The sequence below is a fragment of the Sipha flava genome, unplaced genomic scaffold, assembly GCF_003268045.1.
Source record: "Sipha flava isolate LNK unplaced genomic scaffold, YSA_version1 223_pilon_pilon, whole genome shotgun sequence".
Classification (NCBI taxonomy): Eukaryota; Metazoa; Arthropoda; class Insecta; order Hemiptera; family Aphididae; genus Sipha; species Sipha flava.
In genome coordinates, this window is record NW_020272855.1 from 444,569 (window position 1) to 470,734 (window position 26,166).

Consider the following 26,166-nt stretch of genomic DNA (forward strand, 5'->3'; position numbering starts at 1 on the left):
GTGTCATAATTTACGACAAGAATTCATTAGATGTAACTGCAGTCAGTAGTAAAATTAAACATTATGATAATACGCACATTTTGTTTCACACGCGCTTTAAATATTTTGTTGTTAATTCAATATTTTGATGGTTTTGAGCGTACATAAGGTCATAGGTGAACCTAGAGTTTTACATTTGAATGTGTTCTGATATTTTTTGAAGTTATTTTTTTTAAATATAAAGGGGAGGCTATAAACAAATTAAAATTGTTATTGAACACAAAGTTTACGATAGTAATATAATTTTACTAAGTGTCTATGAGTTGCTTGATTCACATCACGTTAACAATAACAATAAACAAGTACGTGTAGACCATGTAACGATTTAAATTCTAAAAATAAAGGCTTTGTTAATAGTGTAAAATATTTTATTTTTATTTTTATATAACGATTGGTAAAAAAACATGTAATTATTATTTCAGACTTATTCTGAACATTTGCAGTATTACTTACAAAAAAACTAAAATTTAATTAATATGTAACTATATTCTTAATTTTTACTATTCAATTTTTTTATTCACATTAGGGTGTACCATATGTGCACATATGTCACACCTCGTAGATCCTTCTATACATGAGGTACTCAAAACAACTTTAATGATGAGTATTTTTTCTTATTTAGATTGTGTTTAATTTAACCATTAAAACAATTTATAATTTTTCGTTTTAAAAATAATGTTAGATACTTTCAGATTATAATATTTATAACATTATTTATCAACTTATTGGTCATTTACATTCACAATAATTATACGATGATTATAGATAAATAATTTGTTGGTATCATAACGAGTAATGACTATTCATGGTATTCTAAACACGGAACATAATATTTCAGATACACATGAGACTAAAAATTATTAAATTATTTGTATTACGTTTGTTATGTACAACCAAAAAATGCCAATACAAATTTATATTATTTATATTAATTAAGTATTAATTATATTTGACACAAGATACTACTATTCAAAAGATACTTGAAATAATGAAAAGAAAACTTTTCTACCTCGAGTCTTTTAACATCAAAAATAGATTTATAGTTAAAAATTTCAAAATGTCCAGGAAAAAGTACACCTGTATGAAAGTATTTTTTTAATAGTTTAATAATCAAGAATTAGTACATCATAGGTATAATATAGACGTTGAATTATCTTATGAAATCAGAATTGAATAATTCTGTAGTTAGTAAGTCATATGCAGGGAACGGACTTTGATGAAAAATACATTTTTTAGTGGGTAGAATAGGGCAATGCTTTCTAAGTGTATAATTCGATTCATACATCAGAGAATTTAATAATGAAACTTTTATTTTGCATTTTTTTGCATTTTTTAAACTTTTTCAGTTTTTAAAGCATTTTTTGACATTTTTAGAGCATTTTTCCATTTTTAGGTAATTTTTCGTATATATTTGTTGCTTGGAATTATACAATTTTAGTTATTCTTACGAAGATCGGCTGATTGTATCTATCTATACGGCTATACGTAATTCCTATCAAATAATCTCGATAACGTTACGATACGCGATATAAAACAAATTGGTGTCCGATTATTAGTAGGTACTCATAGAGTCGTTAGTCGTTAGTCGTGTTCGCTATCGTAATTCGAATAAGTGTGAAAGATGCCGAAAATTAAGCTGTCCGATCGTTGTCGTTTGCGTGTGTATGTACAAGAACTCGGTGAAAACAGTTAATAATTATTAATTAACATAAAACATTTTTCAGGCTAAAAAAAAAGATAAGCGAAAAGACAAAGAGTTTTTTTTTTTTTGTATATATTTAAATATTTTTTTTATTAGATAAATTTTTTATAATAATGAATTTTTTATAAATTTTAAGTTTTTATAATATTATACACACACAAAACTGTTCAAAATTTTGTTTTTATCGAATTTAATAAAATTTTTAATGTTTTTAGTGCATTTTTTTGATATTAAAGCATTTTTTTAAGGCATAAGGTCGTATTTTTTACGAACATTTTTCTTATTTTTTAAGACATTAAAGTCCGTTCCCTGGTCATAAGTAAGAAATTTGTCATTACCCAACATTAGAGTAAAATCTATTTTTCTAGTATTTTGAACTTATTTGGACTGATAAAAAATATTATTTGCTGGATAGTTAGAAACTGATAGTATTTGTCTTTTGTCGTATGATAATATAATTAGTATGGTTCATGGTGGTAATGAATTGATATATTACCAACACATAGTGGTATCTAGATTAAATGTAAATCAAAATACTTGTAATTTTAAATTATTTGAAGATAATTGAGTTCATGTACTTAGTACAAGTAACTATGGTTAACATAAAAATCATTACATATTGAAACCACTACTCCTACCTGCATTTTAATATAATTTTGAGGAATTTACGTTAGATAGTTCATCTGTTATTGCATTAATTATCTTTTTCCATCATATGGCCCAAAGTATTCCTTAAGGGCCAATGATATCCTAGTTGACGGTAGGTATATATATTGTTAATGATTGATTTAATTTAATTCAAGAACTTTTGATATTATCACATTTAAATTAACCTAAGTATTTATTCCAATTTCATTTATTTAATGAAAAGATTCATAAAATCCAAAATATTTTTAACTAAAATTATACTAAATTAAGCTACTCATATTTCTGTTGTTATTGTCCATTGTTTCAAGAGCAATCGAAACTTGTGATACAATTGTTTTACATCCTTCTTCTTGAGTTTGTCCTGAAATTTAAAATATAATTTTAAAATTAATTTGAGTGGTATTATAATAGTAATTAAATGTAGATACCAAGTAGTTTAATGGCTAAAAATTAGGGCTTGTAATTGAAAAAATAATTTTGTTTTACGTTATTTACAATCAAAACGTTATACAAATTTTGAGTTTATCGTTATTCAAAATTTAAACGTTATTCAACTTTTGTGTTTATCGTTATTCAAAATTAAAACGTTATACAATTTTTGCGTTTATTTGATAATTGGAAATGAATTATTTCGTTTAATGGAATATAATATATACCGTTTTGCGTTATGTTTTGTTTAATGATATATCATATATTTTTTTAAACGTTACGTTTTGTTTTGTGTTATTTATTTATTTATGTTTATCGTTTTCCGTTATAATTACGTTTACAAATTTCAATCGTTTTTTATCAAATATAACGTTATAATCATAACGTTATTATAACGTTTGCAAGTCCTGCTAAAAATATTTCATTTTTTTATCTAGTGCATCCAAATTCTGTGCGAAAAAAATTGGAATTCCATCTGCGGTTTTTTTAGTCAGGTATAGGAATGTGTGCGCAATTTTTTTCAAACAAGTACGAATTTATATAGATTTATAACAATATATAATAATATACAATTTTTTTTGTATCCAATCAATTAATCAATTTACCTATCTAATATTTTATGCTATTCAATAAATAATGTATTTTATTTTTTTCATTTTTATAGAATTATTATTTATCGAGCTTCAGGTTAAAAATAATAATGTTTATAGAAAAATATGCAATTTAAAATAAAAATAATTTAAAATGTATATGAATAATAAAAATGAAAATACATATATAATATATAAATAAATATAATTTAAAATTGTGGGTACATTTTTAAAAACCAATTTTTCAATGAATTCCAGGCGGGTTTATATCATATTTTATTTTCATATTCATACATCGCGTCGCCAATTAAATCTTTTTTTGTAAGGTCATTGGCTTTAATTAGATTTTTTTCTAATTTTTTTCTATACATATATATAAAAGTAGAAACCTGTCCTAAATAAATCCGTTTAAACGTACCGCGCACGTAACTTGGACCTACCGGTGATAAACTGCGAACGCAATTCGGACTTGCCATAAATAAACCACGAACGCAACTTGGTTGTTGTAAAAAAATATTTTTTTCGCACTTTATTCAGATCGGGTTTTTTATCATATGGGTTTTCTTTTAATTTTAATTATAAAAATGTAATACTGCATATTTCAATTTTTTGGTCAAATATTTTTGTATGCTACTTAAATAATTCAGGAAAACCAATGTTTTTATATCCTAAGAGATCATTCTTGTTGGTATATTGATAAAAATATTTATACAACAATAAATAATTACAAGATATTATAAAACAATTTTTATGATTACAAGATATTTTATCATATTTAATATTAGTACAAGAGAGAAAATTTTGAAATATTTTCTAAGTATAGATATTAGGAATTTAAAACTTAATTTTTTGGTACAAATTATAAATTATAAAAAAAAAACCATAAATCTATAAATAATTCAACCTGTAATATATTTATTGTTTTATAAATTATTTAAAAAAATAACATTAATTTACAATGGTAAAATTAATATATCTATGTCCCCAATATGAAGGAATAAAAATCAAAGTACTTTGTGAATTTACATGCGCAGATGGTGGTAAGTTACCGTGTGGATGTAGACGTTTTGATATGGTTCTCAATACAGGCATTCGTTTCGTTGCTGTCTTACAACACCCAAACTGCAAAATTGACTTGTATGCTTTTCTATATTGTTTGTTCATTATAACGTATATAATTGGATTGAAGCATGCTGATATATAAAGCATGACATATGCAATTAAATGAAGAACTGAAATATGTATGAAAACCCATTATAGATTTATTAAAAGTTAAGCAACGTGTATTCATATTACAATCGTTTAAATATTATTGGTCTGATTAAAAGTACAGATTAGTACATATGCTAGTATTATACTAGTTGACTTACATACATACATATTATTAAGTTAAAATTTATTTCATTCAATAATAATACGCCAATATAATGTTCTATCATCCTCATAAGTTGTATTTCAATTTTAGAATTTTTTATACACGTGTGTCTGCTACAGATAAAAATAATGCACTTTATTTAGTGAGCTATGTATACCAACTATATTTTCTCGCTCTCAGGTATTGACTACATTTATCATTATTCTTGATTTACAAAGAAACTCATAATCTTTGATTAGTCTTACCAGCTATTTTTATACATATATACTATGATTTGTTTTCTATTTATATTGATAGAGTATATTTTTTATAGCCAAAGGAATAATTTTTTTTTAGATTTTATATTCTTGGTGCACTTTAGCCATATATATATATATATATATACTCATATACATAAACATACATTTATAAATAAAAAACAATAACATTGTTATATGAAAAATAATAATACAAGTACTAAAAATTTAGCTCTTGTATGAAGAAAAGATTAAATTTTTGGGTATTTGGGTATTATAACCTAATCAACATGTTTATTATGAAACAATACTATCTTCTATATGAATTGAATTTATGTGAAATATATGTATTTATCTTAAAATAATAAAATACTAAATAGTTTTAAATTTTTATTTTTTTTTTTATATAAAAACTTAACGCAATAATATTTATAAATAATAACAATGATAAAGGATTTATTTTTATTAAAAAAAAAATGATTTTCTTTTAAGCAAAGATTATCAGACATCAGTTCTATCGGTGCACATTCAGTCTAAAACTTGAGAGTGCTAAAATTATTCACGCCAAGTTGATCCGTAGAGGGCAAAATCACCTATCTGGTGAAAATGTTTCAGTTTTTTGATTTAGTTTTAAATTTAGCTATTTTTTATATTATAACTAAATAATATTATTAAATATAATTATTTTTATTAATAAATACATGAGTGATCTAGACGGTAAACGAAAACAAAATCCTATGGTATTCCAGCAATAAGTACCAAAAATAAACTTGATTGTCATCACAATATCACATGAGTTTTAAATAAGCAACATAACAAACCCAAATACTAAATACTCCTACTGCATACATACATGTATAATGCACGTACATAGGCGTGCGCATATGGGAGTGCCGAAATGTTGTAAATGGGACACTAAAATTTAAGTCTAAGAATGAAGTGCCTGTATTTTAATTGATGTTTTTTAAATTATTTTTTAAAAATATTTGGTAAAAATAAATGATATACCGTAATAGATAAAATAAGACTAAATATTTTAAATTTTCATGCAAAAACTTATTAAGAAAATATTATAACTACAATTGACTACTAAAGTACAAATTGTATATAATTGAAACTATCTGAAAAAAGATACAAGATCCAATAAAAATATATTTATGGGGACTAAAGTACCATAATATTAAATAAAAAATTAGAGTTTTGTTTATTTAATTTTATATACATTATAATTTATTAAATATATCAAAATGTTTTGTTGAGATAGGACACAAAAGTATTATAGGCACACCCTGAAATACATATGCCTATTTGTATGTACATTTTACGTCTGTGGCATTAGTGAATTACTAATGCAAAGTGGTATAAAGGCAAAATTATCCTCTTTACATAGTAGTTTTAGCGCAAAATAAACTTGGGGTGCTAATTTAGAACTTGGAGATGGGCCAATAAGTACGTGTGCCAATGATCAGATCATAAAATATGTGCAATTATTGTTTAATTTCAACATTTTTATTGTACTTGTTTTATTAAAAAAAAAAAAAAAAGAAACTAGAAACCAATTTGTTAAAGATTTTTTTTACAAAATTTACCTGGATGAAGAACATCTGGATCAGTGGTTTTTATAATTGTGATTGGTAAATAGCATATTACAAATGATAAAAAAATAGCTAAAACCATTTTTGTTAATCTCCATTCGTTACGTTTTCTTTTTATAGCTTGCATACTTTTTGTATTTGGATCACTTCGAGTAGATATTTGATGTTTTTGCATTCGATTTTCTGATCTACAAACCAATATTATGTTTAAGTATTAAATTAACATATGTTAAATTTATTTTTATTAATTTTAATGATGCATGTGAATTAATATAATTTTGACGTACGTTACCCCAGCCTCCCAATTTTTAATTTTACAATTTTTTTCGCACCAATAGTTAGTGCTCAATTCCTACCAATTCCTGCCATATTTTCAGAATTTCTGCTGTACCAGTTTTTCCAGAAAGTCGAATTTTCTACGGGTTGGGCTGGAGTAACGTTACCCTAGCCCTACCCACACTTTAAATTTTACTTTTACAATTTTTTTTGCGTCAATAATTAGTACTCAATTCCTGATAATTCCTGCCATATTTTCAGAATTCCTGTTGTACCAGTTTTTCAGAAAACAACAATAATAAAACCCACTATGATAAAAATTTATTAATAGTCCATAATAATATCATTGTTTATCTACTTTAAATTATTTTGTCCAAAAAAAATCATGAAGATTTATATTCATTATAAATACAGTTGGTCATTGTACAACTTATATGAAAAGAGGATGCAGAAATTGGGAGCATACGACGATTTAAAAAAAAATCCAGTCCAAGTAAAATAATAGACGACAGTTACTGTATCTATTAAATTTCTATTTTATTCGATTCAAAAAACATTTCAATTAAACTTTTTAAATAAAATTTAAAAATTTTATTGTTGATTTTATTAGAGCTGGATATAAATACATAAACTATTAAAATTTTCCGTTATGTATCGTATAATAATTATTATGGTGCAATTCTTTACAGGAACAATATAAAAAAACATTAACGTAAAATTATACATTTTGACAAAATATGTGAATATAAGATACACTTAACTGTATTAATATTATAATATTACAGATGAATCAATATATCAATATTTAACAATAGTATAAAAAATTGTGTTCTCTGGAGCAATTGTGTACATAGATACGTCATCCATAAAAACATACCCACCCATAGAAAATTTGACTTTCTGGAAAAACTGGTACAGCAGGAATTCTGAAAATATGGCAGAAATTGAGCACTAATTATTGGTGCAAAAAAAATTGCAAAATTAAAAATTGGGGGGGGCTGGGGTTACGTACGTATAATTTTGGTCAATTTTTATTTTTAGTTATAATTTTAGTCATTTAATTTCAATTGTTTCGAGGTAAGTAAAATTAATTTATTTATTCTCATCATATAGTTTATTTACTTAGATAAAATTACATTTATGAGTACTAATTAGTTATAACTTTTATAGGATTATATAATAACTATACAATACTATATTATTATGTAATAATTTTTAGAAGATAAAACTAGGAAAAACTAAATAAATATCTTTGAACGTTAGTTATACTTTTATAGCAAATTAAATATATACTTTTTTTCAATAACGGAAATAAAATTTTTCTTTGTAGAGCTATATCTATTTTAAACATGTATTTGATTAATTTATATTATAATACATTTTTTGCTATTAATTAATATTTACTGATACATATTATATAGGTTCGTTATTAAACATCTATATTAACAAAAAAAGTAGATTCATTTATTTAGTGTCATTTAATGAATGTTTAAAACGTAATTTATAACACTTATAATGAAATTAATTAATTTCGTTTTATCACTGTATAAAAAATAAAATAATAATAATAATATTTTTTAATAAGGATTTTAGTTTAATGAAGAATATTACCAATACATTTAATATTGTGCATGTATAATGTGTCAACGAATTGGTATACTAGGAATATGATATTGATGATCGAAAATTAAACTTTAAAAGAAGTTATTGAGAATTTTCATTAATATTCGTATGTCATTATTAAAAATGAAAGAAAAATGAATATAATCTTTATAACATTGATGGTACAGGTTAACTTAGGTTAAGTTATTAATACTAACTCATTGTAAGTGTAAAATTACATGGTGTTTTATTTTCTTATTTTGAAATGTAGAAAAATGTCAAATAAAATTATCAACAATGTTAAAGATTAAAGTATTTTTTTATTATCGATTAATATTTTTAGGTATAAAAATACTAGATAACTGCACCATAAAAAAAACCAATTGAAATATTTATGTTCATCATTACAATTATGGTTATACAGACTTTAATTAACGATCAACCTTAATGTTTCGATTAGGTTACATTTGTTACTAAATAGTTTATATTTATGTAAATTGCATGATTCCGACTATTTTGTCAAAGAAAAAAAAAAAATGATTATATTTTAATATGTTAATCTGATTTTAAAGTTATATTAGTTTATAGTTTCTATAATTCAGTATATTATTCGATTCGGAGTGGAACAAGACATGTATAGTTTTTGTATTTGAAATCATGAGAATTCAATAATTATATTTATATACGAGTATGTAGCTCAAAAATTATAAAATTATAAAAATAGTATATTATACTACAATGATTAAAATATTATTAATTTATTTTAAAATGACAATTATTATTTTAGGGCTCTAATCGACGTATCATTATTTTCTTCGACCATTTCATTAAAACAGCGAAAACCTTGTCATAAATTAAACTGTATTAAACATTATTATTAATATTACTATTTATAATTATTACGTTGTGGAAAATGACTCAAACCTTCACAATGATAACATTGTCGTTTGACAAAACTGATAAGGTGACTTTAAGACATTTTGTTTGACTATTACATTTTTATTAGAAATCGTTAAATTTTATTTTCAAATATAATAATATTTTTTTTAAAGTTTCTTGAATGTTTTTATCACCATTTTTTACGATGATAGGAGAAATTATAAGATAAATTATTGGAAAGAATATGATCGCTTTATGATGCCTATTGTACATTGTTATTTTTGAATTGTAGAGTTATTACCAGTGATGTAAAAATACCGTATTATACATGTATTATAAGTATACAATACAGTATTTCACAATAATGTTATGGTGTTTACATAATTGTTAAATATATAACTGTCGGAGTGTAATAAGAATGTAAGATCAATAATATTAGATATTATTAGGTCAACCTATAGTAAAAAGAAACAGTAACTAAAATTTAGGGACTTTAATTAATTGTAACTTGTAGCCTATAGGTAATTAAATAGAATTAATAGAATTTAATATAATATTATACTGCGGTCTACTGTCTACGATTATGACTTATGACTTGGCACTTATCGCACGTATCACTACGATTTACAAATATTTCGGTTAGAATCATGGAACTTGAGTTAATAGGTCTGTCGTCTATTGCTAGAATAGTTTGCACCTCTAGAACAAGACTGCCACAACTCAAAATTCATAGTTTTCAGAAAAAGCGATTTGAAGTTTAGAACTAAACTACGAGTATTTTACAGATTTTTTTACCTATACATTTGAAACTACAAACTTTACTTACTAGTATTCACGTTACAAACGTGTTTTATAGTATGATTTCTTCAAATATTGTAAAATACCTTTTAAAACCCAAAAAGTTAGACTTATGGCCTTTTACAATTTTATAAGTAAATGCTAGACTGTCATATTTTGAGATGTGGCTGTATTGCATAGACAATTTGATTTAAAAACCATTATATACTCAAATATGGCAGTATTGAATTTGATCTGTGTAAATTTGTATGCCAAAATTCAAAATATGGCAACGTTGCATTAAAATAAGACATCATTAAATTGTTATTTATTATGAAATGCAATACCGTCACATTTTTAAATATGACTGTATTGTGTTCAAAAAAACACACGAAAATAAGTATTTATTTAGCGCAAGAATGCCACAAATCGAAATAAGGTAGTCTTGAATTTTGAATTCTGTGATTAATTGGAAGAATTAAAAAATATATACTGTTTTAAAGTAAATATGACTTTGTTACATTGAAAATTACCAAAAAATTGAGTAATTCAATATTGACATATCTTTTTAGTGGCAAAATGAAAAATTATATTGAATGTGGTGTTATTGCATTCTATAAAGCTACATTTTTACTATCAGAAAGTAATCGTAACTCAAAATTGATGAATTTTGAGTTGTGGCAGTCTTGTTCAAGAGGTGCAAGTTCTTTGTAATGGATAATGATGCTTATTCTTGATAATCTCTTTTCTATGATTGATGCCAACCGGAAACCACCTACCAATAACCATTTTACTCGTGTGGCCGTGCTCCGTCGTTTTATTACTGTTATCACTTATCACTAATATCTACCATTTATCAATTATCACTGATTTTTTTTTTTTTATACCACTTGTATTTTACTTTTTTATACATGACGTATAATATGCCTGTATAATACAATATTATATAATATGTATTATACAATTTACATCACTGGGTATTACCTTTATACTATATTTTAATATAAAAACTAATTCTTTGAACGTTTTTACTTTATATTTGCTTCCTGTTTTCATACGATCGAATTCATTCGTTTATTTCTATTTTATAATACTAAAAAATACTATTGCATACATCCAAACTATTTGCTTTTTAACAAACTATCAGTTTGAGCTAACAATAAAATATATCTTTCAATTCGTGTTTGACTCCCGACTGAGTAACACGTGTGTAGCGTTATCGCATCCGTATTTATATTTAAAATTTAATTTGTAATTAGAATTAAGATTTACTTACTTACGAATGACCCAAAATATACCAGTATAACAACAAACAATTACAATGCACGGTATGATGAACCCAATGATGAAAAGCGCAGTTTTGGACGATCGACCCCATCTGTCAACTGTTATGGAACATGTACCCAGTTTTGGATCATGTTTATATTCACCTTAAAAAAAAGCGAGAGAAACAATTCAAAACATTATTCGATTCGTTAACACAAAATCAAAATATGATAGATTTGTACCCCATATGCCTAATAGCGTAGGTATTTGCATGCCCAAAGCTAGAGTCAAACAAAATGCAATCATGGAAGCTATCCATATTGGACGATATATTCTACTGTATAAACTTGTATGAACAATCATTATGTATCTAAAACGAATAATTATTATTAATTGAACATACAGGTAGATGAAATGTGACAAATAATTTTAAAATAAAATTTGTAAATTTTGAAAATTTTGTAAATATGGTGCAATGTTCGAATAGTTAAATTTTAAGTAGTTATATGAATTCGTGTATACGAAAATGAGACATAAAATAAAATAAGATCAAGTATGTTTTCCCACATTAGCTTATAGGTGTTATCATCATATAGGTGGGTGGTTTTTATTTTAATATTCTTTCGAATTATTCATGATTTCAAATAACCAAGGCTGGGCAAGTTATTGATATTTAGTTACGTTACTTTAAATTAATTGAGTTAATGTTCAATTAAGTTAACAATTAAGTTAATGCACATGAGAATTACATAAATTAAGTTAAAAAATATTGTTAAATTAAATTCAGTTAATAAGTTATTTACAAAAAAAAAAATATATATTTACTTTAAGCACTGATATAAGTGATATATATATTAACAATTTATAACAGATCATATTTAACATTAACTATAATGAAAATGCAGAAAAATCTTATTAGACTCTAAGTAGAGTAGAAAAATATATTTTTCTTCATTGAAAATGTTTTTTTAAGCATTAAAATGTCAAATTTATGGTAATTTATGTATAGTTTGTTTTTCTTCATTTTTTATATAAATCACATATGATAAATATAATAGTTATATTCATATATTTATTATATAATTTAAATTATTTTAAAAAAATATTTATTTTAATGTTCAATAATAATATGAAAACTAAAAATAATTACTACAGCTGAAAGTTTAACTATAAAATTATACAGGCAATAAATGTGTACAGTTGATACAATATATTAAAATAAATATATAATATTATTTAACCTAATTAAAGTTTAAAAAATAAAACAATACAATGGACAGGTTAATTAAAATATCTATTGAATCTCAATAAAAGAATCATCTCAAAATGTTGATCAGCTATTGCATTTCTTCTCTTATTCAATAATATTTAATAATATCAATCGTATTTAATAGGTAATATCATAGACTATGGAATAATTCTTATAACAATAGAGTACAATTGTTATTAGAAGTATTTAGTCAATGATAATATGTACCTATAATAATGTAATATATAATATAGATTTACAGCCACTTTTTATGACAATAGTAATGCAATTCATGAGTGGCCTGACTACTTTTACTCAATAGTCTTAAGACGGTTGAATACTTTTCTCGAGACCTATTAATAGTTAACACCATGATAAATATTATGGTTTTATCTAAAAATTCTTCGACCTTTTTTATTTTTATATTTTTCTAAATTCCATGAACTTGTTATCGAAGCGGTATTTTACAAAAATATTTTTCTGGTCTTGAAAATCAAAATTAACTTAATTGGGATAAATGAAAAAATAATGTGTTAATTTCAAGTTAATTTGTAAGGAAATTAGTTAAGTTTATAAGTTAATTTAATTTATTAGTAATAAAATAAGTTAATAAGTTAAACTTACTTAACTTTTAACTTATTAACTCGTTAATTCTCAGGCTTACAAATAACACGAATTATTTTATTTTGAATGCATGAAATAAACATTTTTACTGTTACGAGACATACTATATTTTTATTTTTGTAATTAACAAATATATCTACGATTTTAAACTATATAATATGTTAAAAATGTGATATCTCACTATGTGTAATGCCAAACATAATATATCATTATAAAATAATATATACAAGTCATAATATATCTCACTTTATAGTGTCCATCACACTGTGGTCAACTTGACTAGGTACCTGTACCGACTTAAAAAATGCGCTTACAACAGAATACATGAATAATTTTATCCCCATTCAAGTGCAATATTCTAAATCTTTTAAACCTTCGAATGGAAATATATAAACAAGGACTCAATCATAAACCAGTCAATCGAATCGATATGGATTATTCGATAGATATATAGATCATATGAGTCTTACGACATTTCGTAAAAACACCTAAGGTCTCAGTGATCAAATTTTTTTTTTTTAAATATTCACTTAAGTATAAATTGAGTTAGTTAACTTTAAGAAACACCTACTAATTATAAAAAAAATATATTTATTACAGTTACATTAAAAATATTGCTATTAACTTCAAGCAACTGATCAAGTACCAATGCGTCGTCTAAATGAAACATTATTTATACTTAATTGTCTAAATAATTCGAGTTTTCAAAAAAGCGTTTTTTTTTATGAATTCATCCGCTGTTAGTAGTAATTAGTGTGGTTTTCACATTTTTGATATGATATTATATTATTAGCTTCAGAAACAACTTTTGGGATTAATACAAAATTTGTTTGGAATAACTATTGATTTGACTTAAATGTAAGCGAGTGTTATTTTGATAGCAAAAAATTGAATGTTCAAAAGTTGTGATATAAACAACCATTTATGTATAAAATAAAACTAAACTGAATTCGTTCATAGCTAATATTATACGTATTCAAATTATATGCGTACACATTACATGTAGATTCTTATATTTTTATATTCTACTGATAAAACACAAATATTATCAAATAATTAAATAAAATTCTATTCAATCATAAAATATGTCATTGTTTGTTAGCAATTTAATATGTAATAATAATAGTAATAAATGGTATTTCATCTTGGTAGATACATTTTAAAAATGTATCAGCTATTCTGCTGTAAGGAGTCTGATACGTTTGCCTGACACTTCATTTGCCCAACACTACGTTTACCTGACACTACCTTTGCCCGAGGCCCTACAATATATTCTACATATTTTTACTGTACGTTATACTGATATAAAATATTTTATTACTATTTCATTATTTTATAATTATTATTTATTAATATGCAATATTAATATAAAATAATTAAAACAAAACTAAATCAGACAAATATTTTATCATGGATAATATCGCTCTATGTGAAAAGATACTTTTATTGAAATTTTGAATAATTTTTGACACATATTTAATTATAATATAATTTGAGATTGTCGGGTAAGTGTAGTGTCGGCCAAATGGTGTCGGGCAATTAAGGTGTCCGGAAAATGTACTGACTCTCTGCTGTAAGGATATAAAATTGACTCGATTATTACCAAATCTAATTAGGTATAATGCCTAGAGACAATAATGAACTGAAAAAATATTCACCTAGTCCCACTAGTTAAAACAAATATATGAATATTTATTTTGTCCTGTAACTAAAGCTCTGTTTCAAATAAATTATTATTTAAATTGGAAAAATCATCACAATAGATTATTTAGTATTTATTTATTTTACCTAACATTTAGAATAAGAGTTCTAAAACCATTGACTTAAATATATTTTCATACCTATAAATTTTTAATTTTAGTTATAGATTTTATTGTCCAACAAAACTATGCCTTTAAAATTATCATTTTGAATAGTCTATTTTTTCTGATAGCAATTTTGATTGAAAGAAAAATGCAATATCTTCACATAGATAAGCGTTTATAAGATATCGGATTTAATTCGTTTTCACGTGTGAATCCTATACTCAAATTAATTCAAATCTCATATTGTTAGACAATGGTCATAATTATTTTCTGTTGCTAGTGCACTCACGTTTGTTTTGTATATTTCCGCGTTGTGGTTCATTATTATTATCATTGTTATTACAAAAGACGTATGTATTATACCGACAGTCTTAGCCGCCTATATTAGTGATTGTTCTTTTATCTATATCGTCTACCTACTATTTCTGCAGAACTTTCGCGGTTCTGAGCAAACTTTTGCCACGTCGTCATTTATGATTGGTTATTATCACTGGTCTCTTGGCGGTCATATAATATCCCAGCAGCACTTCTAACGGAGACATGTTGTCATTCGGCCGTATCATTAACTAGAATATTGTTTCTCATCTGTATATACTGGGGTTCCCTTTTCGGTTCATAATTTTACTACCACCTATGATTTTATTATATTTTTGTATTTTTCTTCTTCAACATTCCATTAAAATTGTATATTTTATTTAAATAATGTAATTTGTTATAAATAGATAAGAATAGATAGCATCATTAATGAAATAGAACTCTTAAATTTCATATTTAACTGTAAAAATAGTAGTGAAAATTTTTTTAGTAGACATTTTTATGCAGTGGTCCAGCATAAAATATTACAATTAAAATTTTCTGAATAAGGTGCAGTAGCGTAGCATGGTTGTAACGAACCGTGCCTACGTCAAAGACACGTATTGCAAAGGGATGTAAATTGTGCAAAAGTCGTATTTTTATTCTACCTTCAAATTAAATTTTTTCATTATACTTTTTTAAATGTGTAGATTTTGTCTAATTGTACACAATACGTGTGCAATTTATGACGAATTAACATTGAATTTTTGTGTGAAAGTGAAATACAATCAATGGATTTTGACGAAATTAAAAAATTGACCAGTTACTTAGCAATCAAATACGCTTAAAAGCTCAATATATTCGAGATTTGTTCTGAAATGGAATGTTTTAAACACCAAATTAATTTTATGATGATCAATATCAAAACTGTTGTACAGTTTGTTTTTATTAAAGTGAATTTATAAACAAAATTAACAAGATATTTATCCTAATATAGAAATAGTGTTAAGAACAGTGGCGTAGACAGGAATTTTCATTGGGAGGAGATATGTTACCCCAAAAAACTAGTATATTTTTGTTTAAAAAAAAAAAAATTATATTTTTCTACAAAACGTGTTATAGTTTACAATATAATATCTATTTTTTTTGATTGACGTGACATGATATCAATAATTTCGTCGGGCGTAATAAGAATTTCTCGGTGAATTGATAATAATGTTAAGGGATTGATATTGATATTTACTAATATTGTCATAATTAGCGATATCTATAATTTTAAAGGATCAATTTTAAAAAATTATTAAAAAAATAAATGCTTGATGTTTTTTCATTTTTATATTCCGTCACCATTCACAGCACTCCATACCTTTTCCACTTATATACCACATCTTTATACACTTGTATAATATAATTAGTAATAAGTAATTTGCAATTTTATAATTAGTTATTTTTTTCTAGCAAAATATTCTCTAGAAATAATATATATGACAAAACAGCGTTTGTCGGGTCAGTTAGTAAAATATAATTCATAAAGATTTACGTCAAAACATATAATTTTGTATAATATTGTTATAATTGAGCTAATTATATGATAACATAAAGATTAAAGATAGCATAACCGTGATAATAATTAATAAACTTTATAGCTTATCAGCTTGGACTGCCTACTACCTAATATGAGAGTATGGTTGTGACTAATAAGTTCTCCAACAATCTGATCAAACGTTATCTATCGGTTAAATTAAAATAAAACGATTTATAAAAATTGATAACATAGGATTTTCAATACTTCTATCTTCCGTGTAATGCATAAAATTTATATAAAATATATAAAAAAAAAGATCATGGGGGGGATCCATCTTTAATATCCCTCCCGTATCTACGCTCATGGTTAAGAATATTTGTCACCATTTCACTAAAAACTGCTAGCTATGAAAAAAGTGTAGGCTAAAAGTAGTAGTAAACTAAAATTAATAAAAAATTTCTGAAGATCAACAATTGAACAAGATAGATTAATAAGCATGATAATCTTATTTATGTAACATGAATTTTCTAGAAAAATATCATATTAAGAAATTATTAATGAATTCGGCAGTCTTAAAAATCAAATTGTAGCTTATTTTTTTAAAAGTTTAAAATTTGCACTGTTATAATAACAAATAAACATAAATTGCATTCTTAAAAAAAAAAAAATAGTAAAATTAAAGATTAAAAAAAATATCATCAAACGAAATGTTTAATTGGTAAAAAGGAGCTTTTTCCAAATTTGCTAGGGGCACTAGCAAATCTTTCTACGACATTGACAGGACGTGTTATTTGATTTGAGTTTTACTGTAGCTAAAAAAGTAAGACTAATTTTATAAAAGGTTAGAATTATTCATACTAACTATTTACTATATATTTATCTACAGTATATAAGTATTTAACTAAGTTACTAATTGGTCATATTATAATTATAATAAGGAATATAATATATATATTCCTATTAAAAAAATTCACTATTGACTAACACAATAACTAAATTATAATTTAGATTTACTAATAAGCTATATTTTTAGACGATCAGTTAAACAATAATTTTAAATGTATGTTAAAAATATTAGCCTTAATATAACACAATTATGTATATAAATAAATAAAAAATATATTCTTAACGTATCACCTACCTATTTATGGTGATCATAGAAATGAACAGCAATGATACACCCACATTGACATATTGGAGAAACGGTACAATAGAACACAGTATTGGATTTTGTGCCCAATTGAAGTTTAAAAATCTGGATACGCTAAAGGGTAATACGACAACACAAAATAACAAATCAGCTGCTCCTAAACTGAAAAAGAAAATAAAGTGATTTATCGTATTATTAAGTTTCAAATGAGTTGTATAATTTAAGATTGATAAACTTACAATAACTTAATTTGCTTTTTAAAAATATAAAATATAAGTATAACAATATAGTAAGTGGTGTCAAGATTATATTTAACGGAAAGTATATAATATAAATATATATAACAAATATAAAATTTATTATAATTTTGTTTTTTGGAAAAAAAAAGTAAGCTAAAAGACAATAAAAATTTCAAAATAGTAATTTTCATATTTTATAAATTGGTATTAAAAATAAATTCGAGGGTGACCTGGTAACCGGATGTTATAAATTTATATTAAAACGCCTATATATATATGCCTCGCACTGTGATATGCTTTCTAATCGTATTAGTTAATTATTATACCGAAGTTGATATATTATACTACAAAATGAGTTAATTTTTCCGAAGACAATTTATAAGATAATTATATTCGACATCAGTATTATAAACATTTTAAATAATTATAATAATATAAATAACAAATTTTGTCATACAAAAATAATGTATTGAACTTTGTTAGTAAAATAAAATAGAAAAATGTTTCAGCAATCGATATTTCATTGTATCTGTCGTTGTAGTAAGAATATATATAATACCAGAATAATTTTATCAATTATAGATAATTTAAATCGATTTCATCATATATAAATTAACAGCGAATTATTTTCAAAATGCATTTTATTATTGAATACACTTTGTTTTTCATCTCCTAAATATATGGGAATCAAAATGATTTATTAGTCAATATTAAAAATACAAGTGAAATACAAGTTATATTTTATTTATTTATACAAATTTATTTATTGATTAGTAGAATCAAATTCCAACCTATGATCTTATAATAAGACTATGAAAACAAAATCATTTTTCCGATTTTATTTCTGGTTTAGGTTAAAAATATATAAAATTTGGATTGGCGGAAAGAAAGCTTATCTAATAGTTAAGATTTGTAATCCAGTCTAAAATCAAAAACTAATGGAAAATAACTTTTAGAGTTATTTCATGATAAAAATGTATGCATTTCATTCAAAGTAAAAACCGTTAATTTTTAGGAATATAACCAATTATTATTTAATCTCTGTACAAAATATATACATAATAACTACATAGATTTATAATACAATTATGATTTTATAAGTAATAAACTTATATTAATAATAGGATTGACATAAATACTATAAATACTATTGAAATATTTATATTCAATGGTATTAGGTACACGAATATTATTATTTTATGGAAAAATTTACAGACTTGCAGTCATATAGTACTTTGACGTACATTTTTCAACAATCTTTTATTTAAATTTAAGTCAATTTTCCTACGATTTAAATAATTATATTTACTCTATATTTTAGTAAAAATTACAAACTGTTGCATATTATGTTTTAAATTTTAAATGTTTATACTATACCTGATAATAAATGCAGACGCTACATTTCGAATTCGTGGGCTTTTAACTAATGCTATTATAGTCAAGCCATTACCAATTATACCTATGCACATAATAAGCAAAGTCAAAAACGCAGCTGCGTTCATGATATTTTGGTTTTTTTCGGCCCATCTAGTGATACATACAACATATTTATATCACATGATATATTTCCAATATACAATGTTTACTTACAGTTCAAATCCGATTATTTCATTTTTGTTAGACGTTGTCATTAATGAAGATCACTTGATAAAGTATTCCAAAAGATAATAAATAGCTTTCATAAGTTTCAATCTAAAAAAAAAAAGGAAACGCACTATTATTTCTCAATGCAATAAGAAATGTAAATTTATAATTTATTATTTAAGACCACCCATTATTATTTTACAATTAAATATTTATTTAATAGATATTTACAATAAATTAAAAACAATTTTAAAATTAATAATTTAAAAAAAAAAAAATAATGCAAGTATAAATATTAAATGTAGGACAGTTAAAGATTCAAACTTGTGTTTTCATACTTTCTATTGCCATGCTTAATATTAAAAGATGATGATAACATTTTATAAATTTAGTATGCAGTCTATTAAAATTATAATCGACCAGAAATTAATAAACTATTTCGTACTTTGATTTGTTTGAACTGATTAAACTATGAAATTCCTTTATTTCATTTCTATTATGTGACATTTTATTTTAAAATTCTGTAACTTCTGAACATGTTTATTCGATTTTGTTTTATTTTTATAAGTTTCTAAATAAGTATATATATATATATATATATATTTTGTTAGAAATGTATAGGTTGTAAACATAGAGGTAAAATCTATTCATATCTATTCTAAAGGTCAATAATTTAAAAATATTAAAAAAAATTAAATTGAAAGTAATTAAGTTGTATTTACTATTAATAATAATATTATTAAAATAATATATTAGTATTCATTTCGATTCATAAATTAAAAAATATGATGATAAAAATAAGGCAATACTAGTAATAATACTTTTAGAGTACAATAAAATTGTAACTGTATAAACCTATGATATTAGTTGTACGAACATAAATATTATTATTGTTATTCAGAAGATAAGAGCTTAGTATAAATATTATAAAATAGTTGGATTCTTCGTCTTCAGTTAAATATGATAACGTGAAAAGTGTTAAACGATTAAATATTATGTAAACATATTAGTTTAAATTGGAGTATTAAAGAAGTAAAAATAATCTACTATTTTTCCATAGTTTTACAACATTTTATAGAAAAAAATTATGTTCTCAATTAGAAATCGAAAGATTAGTGAAGCATTTTTTTACAAACAAAAAACGAGGTAAAAATTCATAAATTGCTAGTATTTATAAAAATTTATATTATACAAATATTCTTATTCTGTACTGATTTCAAGTGAAAACTGCATTTGTATATTTTGTGTTACTTTTGATGTATTTAAAAACACTTTTTAGTAATGAAAAATGTGCTCAGCGAATTGCATAACGGAAACTCGAATCACATGATACTTTCAAACAGGTAATTTTTATACTTATATATGTTATTTTTTTAAAAAAAGTCAGAAACAGCGAAAAACTGGTAAAACTTATGACAAAATCAATTTTAAATTTTAATTTTTACTGAATTTTTTTTACAAAACCTCATAATTTAATATTTTAATCTTCAAGTTTAATCAATAAATGCGTGTGTTTTTAAACAAATAATGTATAAAAAAATGATTTGTAGATTTTCTATTCAAATTTTAGATCAATACTATATAAATAATAATATTATTTATTTTAATTAAATGCATGTATTAATATACTGACTACGCTATGTACTCGTATATTATATAAGACTAGTAAAAATGTATAATAGATTCATGTAGAAATATTATAAATTAATTGTTATTTAATTAAGGTTAATTTTCAACGAATTTGAATACTTACATGATAATAAAATATTGTAGGTAAAATATTCAAAAAAAATTACTTGATTCTTGTTAACTATTCACAATATTGGATCAAATAAAATTACAATAAGCTTTTGATAAACATTAAACATGTATGTACTAACGTTCATTTTGATGTGATGTTCACGCAGTTATGTGTGAATACCTAAAACCAACATCAGAAATTATCCTTAATAGCCACTTATTTATCAGCTATAATCGACATTTGAACACATGCGGGCAACGTTCAGTTTTAAATAAGAGGGGTCAAAATTGAACGTAAAAAATAAATATTCTTTGCATAGTGGGTAGGTTACTGAATTGGGTGGGTTATAGGTTACGTATGTAACTAAAATCTGAACAACATATATTTTGAATTTAAAAATGTTTATTCTGAAAACTATCCTGATTTAAATTTTATTCTACACTTTATGTTTTGGATTAATACAACAAATAAAAATCGAAAATTGAACGTGTTGTATTTGTATAGTTGTGAACAATATAAAACAAAATAGTTGTGACTTATTAATAATTATATAAAATTGTACAGTTGCAAATTTCTCAAAATATTATTATTTAGTGTTAAACGTTTTACAATATATAGGTATAAGTGTTATGTAACTACAAAGTAAATTGTTGTCAACATAATTTGTGAACCACTGTGTTTATTTTTGTCAATGAAAAAAATTTACTATTAGTAGTCTACTACATAAAGTAGGTTGTATAATAAGTTAGGGTGCCTTGTTAATTTGTTGATGGGTTCACTCATTTTTACATAGAGAGGAGCGACGCAGAGGTGACTGACTCAATGTGGGAAAAGCGTAATGTAAAGGGATCACTTATGCATGATTGTTTGTATTTATGGCGGATGACATATTTATGTTGGCATAATTGTTTTAATATTTGTGTTGCTCAATTTTAATTTTATTAAAGTATTCGATGAAATAAAATGGTAAATATTATTAAATAATAAACTGTGTATTATTTTTTTAAATTATTAAGTACGAAATAATTTTTATGAAAATAAATAACAACAATAAAATTAGACAGTACTTTTAGAATAATTACATTAAGTGCTATTAAATATATTGTAAATTTATTAAAAACTATTAATATTTATCAGGCGTATTATTGGGGTTTATATATTTACATAAAGTTTTGATTTAAAAAATCACTATTAAATATAAGAAACATGTTAACTTTTATTTTTATATTAAAATAATTGTATTAATTTTTAACTTTAATTTTATACGTACAACATTAGTGTGGATTATGATTGATTTAGAAAATATTTACAGCTATATATGCTATAATACCTATTAGTTTCAAATATCCAAAGTGATGAAAAAGGTTCACACAATGACAACATGTCAATTCGTTGATCTTTAACTTTTAAGATGAAGATGTCAACATATTACATTACTATAATCGAAATATACGATTTTTATCTTTGAATAATATTAAAATACTTTTTATTTATGTTAAAAATACGTCACATATACCTCATTTAGTACATAGTAGTAAAATTATAAATAATTACAAACTCTATAACATGAATGAAGTAATTTTTAGGGTAATAATAATTATGTTTCGAATAAACAATCCTGGATCACATTAATTTTAATATAGTAGAAATTGTATTGAACGTATAATTATCCAAATTATAATCACATGATCAATTTTTATTTAAATTAATATCTGTATATGAAGTAGTTAATAATATTTTAATCTTATATTTAATTTGAACATAGAACATACATAATATGATACGGTGCAGTTAGTTTAAGTTTCAAGTGCAGCATAAAAAAAAATTAGTTTCAAATGCTTATAAATGCTTATTTTTATATTTAAAAAATACGATCGATGATTCGTATCACGATAAAGATTATAATACCATTTGATTGAGTTATTTCATATTATATTATATATAGGTAAGTTATTACAATAATACACCCATTTTTTGTTCTAAAACTATTATGTTAAATGTGTAATAATATTTATTTTATTTTATAATTGTATATAGTTCATAAATATTATAATTTTTATTGGCAATAACCTTAAGAATTTTCTTTGTATACAAAGATCAATATATTATATCGTAGTTTTACAAAAAAAAAAAATAAACAATTTGTACCCTTCCATATAACTATATACAAAATACATAAATACAATTGCTATTATTATAAGTATTGAAATTCTGTGTACATCATATGTGTAAAAATTATTTTTGTTTAGAATTGTGTAAGATTTATTATTATTTAGAAAAAAAATATTAATTTCAAAGATATAATACTGCCAAAAAAACTAATTCGTAGAAATTTTAAAATGTTTTCATTATATCAAGTCTTATTTCAATATTCAAAAAAATCTTAACTGATTTTACCTATTTAGTTCGTATTCGGTATATATTTATTTCTTAAATGTATACGTACCTTTTAAAGTGTACTTTTGGAAATTAAAAATGTAAAATATAATGTGACTGACTATGTGCAATCATATTTTCAAAATAATTAATGTTGAAAATATTGTTAAAAATGATTCGTTTAAATTTTATTTTTACAAGTTTCACTATATAATCCATGTATACAAAGAAGTAATTTAATATAGAAGCATGATAATTTTACGAATAAATAAAATGGTAATATTTTAATAACTGTTAAAACAGTAGAACTATTTTATAGTATATTATTATTCGTTAATTTTTTATTGATATTAATAGAGGCCAATCCTCCTTCTTTATATCACATATAATATAAGTAATCACTAAGTGATAATAATTTAACGTTTACTCAAGATTTTATTTACCACTTTAACTGGGCGTACCTATTATCTAATCACAAACAATGTGGTTATAAAATGTGAACATACCCATTAATATTTAATTGTTTTTAGATGATTATTAATATTATATGAAAACTGCAAAACTGCATAACTAAACAGCACAATGTAGCGTAGGCTAGTAAAATTTATAATTTTAACAACGTTGTTAGTATATTATACTATTATTATAAAATCATTAACGAATTATAAATGATATTTGTTAGATTGACGAAATTAATTATATTGTAATTCAATCAATAATATTTATGTACATACTACTACTAGTACTACCATACAGTACTATAATTCATACGTATCTAATGCTGTTAAGAATATTATTTTGGAATATAAAATATATTAATTATCCACTGACCTTAGTGAAACCGGTTTATCGTTGTTTTGCGCTGGGTTCCGTTTGTTGATATTATTTCTACACGGTATGTCCATTACACAAACGCATTGAATTTGTTGCGAATTTACGGGTGTCCAAACAATGGGCGAAAACTATAAACGATCGTGCAGACGCGTTGTTAAGTCCGAATAAGCCGTGAAAATATTGCAACCCGACGTTAATATCATCTAGTTAACACCACGTGAAGTTCAACAGGGATATCCCTACCACGTACCGGCGAATTAATATGCATTGCTGCTGTAACATGACACACACAACACACGAAATATAACTGGCGTTTGCTTCGAAAACCAACCGATCCAGTTTACGAGGAAAACTTTTTTTACGTCGAATCCCTTGCCATCGAAACGAATTATAACGAAAATTCCGATACGCCGACATTATTTTATGGAACTTATTATCATGATCATTATTACCATTATTATTATTATTGACAGTGTCGTCACACGTCATTTAATAATAATCGATGCATGTTAATAATAATTTTATTTTATTTTTCGATTGAGTTTAATAGCAACTATTAACAGCTATGTAACAGCTGCTGTTACATAGATACCGATCATTTTAACTCTGATCGTATATTGGTAGATAAATGTAATAAATTAATCATTCGGATTATCAAATAGATGGGTATATCAAATTACGTATATTGTAATAAAATATATTGTGTACTTAATTTTTTTTATATAGTATTATACGTATAGACTCTTTGAGTTGTTTTTAAAATTACCTCTATAGTTTTATTTTACCAAAAGTTTATAATTTTTCATCAATTAAAGTGTCATATTTTTACGGTCGAAAAATTGCAAGCAGATAATTGTATTCATTAATAATATTACTTATCACTATGAAAGATAATTTAGAATATATTTCCGAAGTTGAATATTATTACGTAATGAATAATTACATTATACAGAAGGGCTTCAAAATGTAACCTAACCCCTTTCTTAGGAATACTTTTAAAAATAAATTATTTGAACAACGAATGTAACATGTAGTTATATCAAAGTTTTTCAATATACTTACAAGTAAAATATATAGGAAAACTTTAGTTAATTTACATACATAACAAAATTTTAACACTTCCCTATTCTTCTAGTTTTCATCCGTGTATTATAGATTTGAATTTACACAAGAGTAGTACTTGTACGGTTTTAATTGATCATTTTGAAAATTTAATAAAATTCTTGATCATTTTATTATAATATACTCACAATTGTGCAGCAGCAATACAGTGAACTTAAATACATTAAAACGCAACATATTTAAATTATATTTATAACTGCGGAGTGATA

The 26,166-nt window shown here is 23.9% G+C and overlaps 2 protein-coding genes across 5 annotated transcripts in view; one reads left to right on the forward strand and one right to left on the reverse strand.

The window, feature by feature from the left end:
• Positions 1–2,563: 2,563 nt before the first annotated feature.
• Positions 2,564–25,194, reverse strand: LOC112683300 (G-protein coupled receptor moody-like). 4 transcript variants are annotated; one of them, XM_025554256.1, is made up of 10 exons: positions 24,833–25,194; positions 21,765–21,805; positions 19,891–19,992; positions 19,678–19,827; positions 18,053–18,223; positions 11,657–11,784; positions 11,425–11,578; positions 6,609–6,802; positions 4,422–4,640; positions 2,564–2,750 (listed from the first exon to the last, which is right to left on the reverse strand). In XM_025554256.1, the coding sequence occupies exons 3-10, from the start codon at positions 19,929–19,931 to the stop codon at positions 2,650–2,652; spliced, it is 1,158 nt and encodes a 385-aa protein (XP_025410041.1). In that variant the 5' UTR covers positions 19,932–19,992; positions 21,765–21,805; positions 24,833–25,194; the 3' UTR covers positions 2,564–2,649. The 4 variants fall into 4 exon arrangements, with proteins under 4 accessions (XP_025410041.1, XP_025410040.1, XP_025410043.1 ...); XM_025554255.1 differs by lacking the exon at positions 21,765–21,805; XM_025554258.1 differs by lacking the exon at positions 21,765–21,805 and having other exon boundaries at positions 4,458–4,640; positions 24,833–25,189.
• Positions 20,934–26,166, forward strand: part of LOC112683301 — a 70,127-nt gene continuing 64,894 nt past the window's right edge. The window contains exons 1-2 of the mRNA XM_025554261.1: positions 20,934–21,030; positions 21,164–21,227. The gene's annotated coding sequence lies outside the window, so the exon portion shown is untranslated. The remainder of the gene's footprint in view (positions 21,031–21,163; positions 21,228–26,166) is intronic.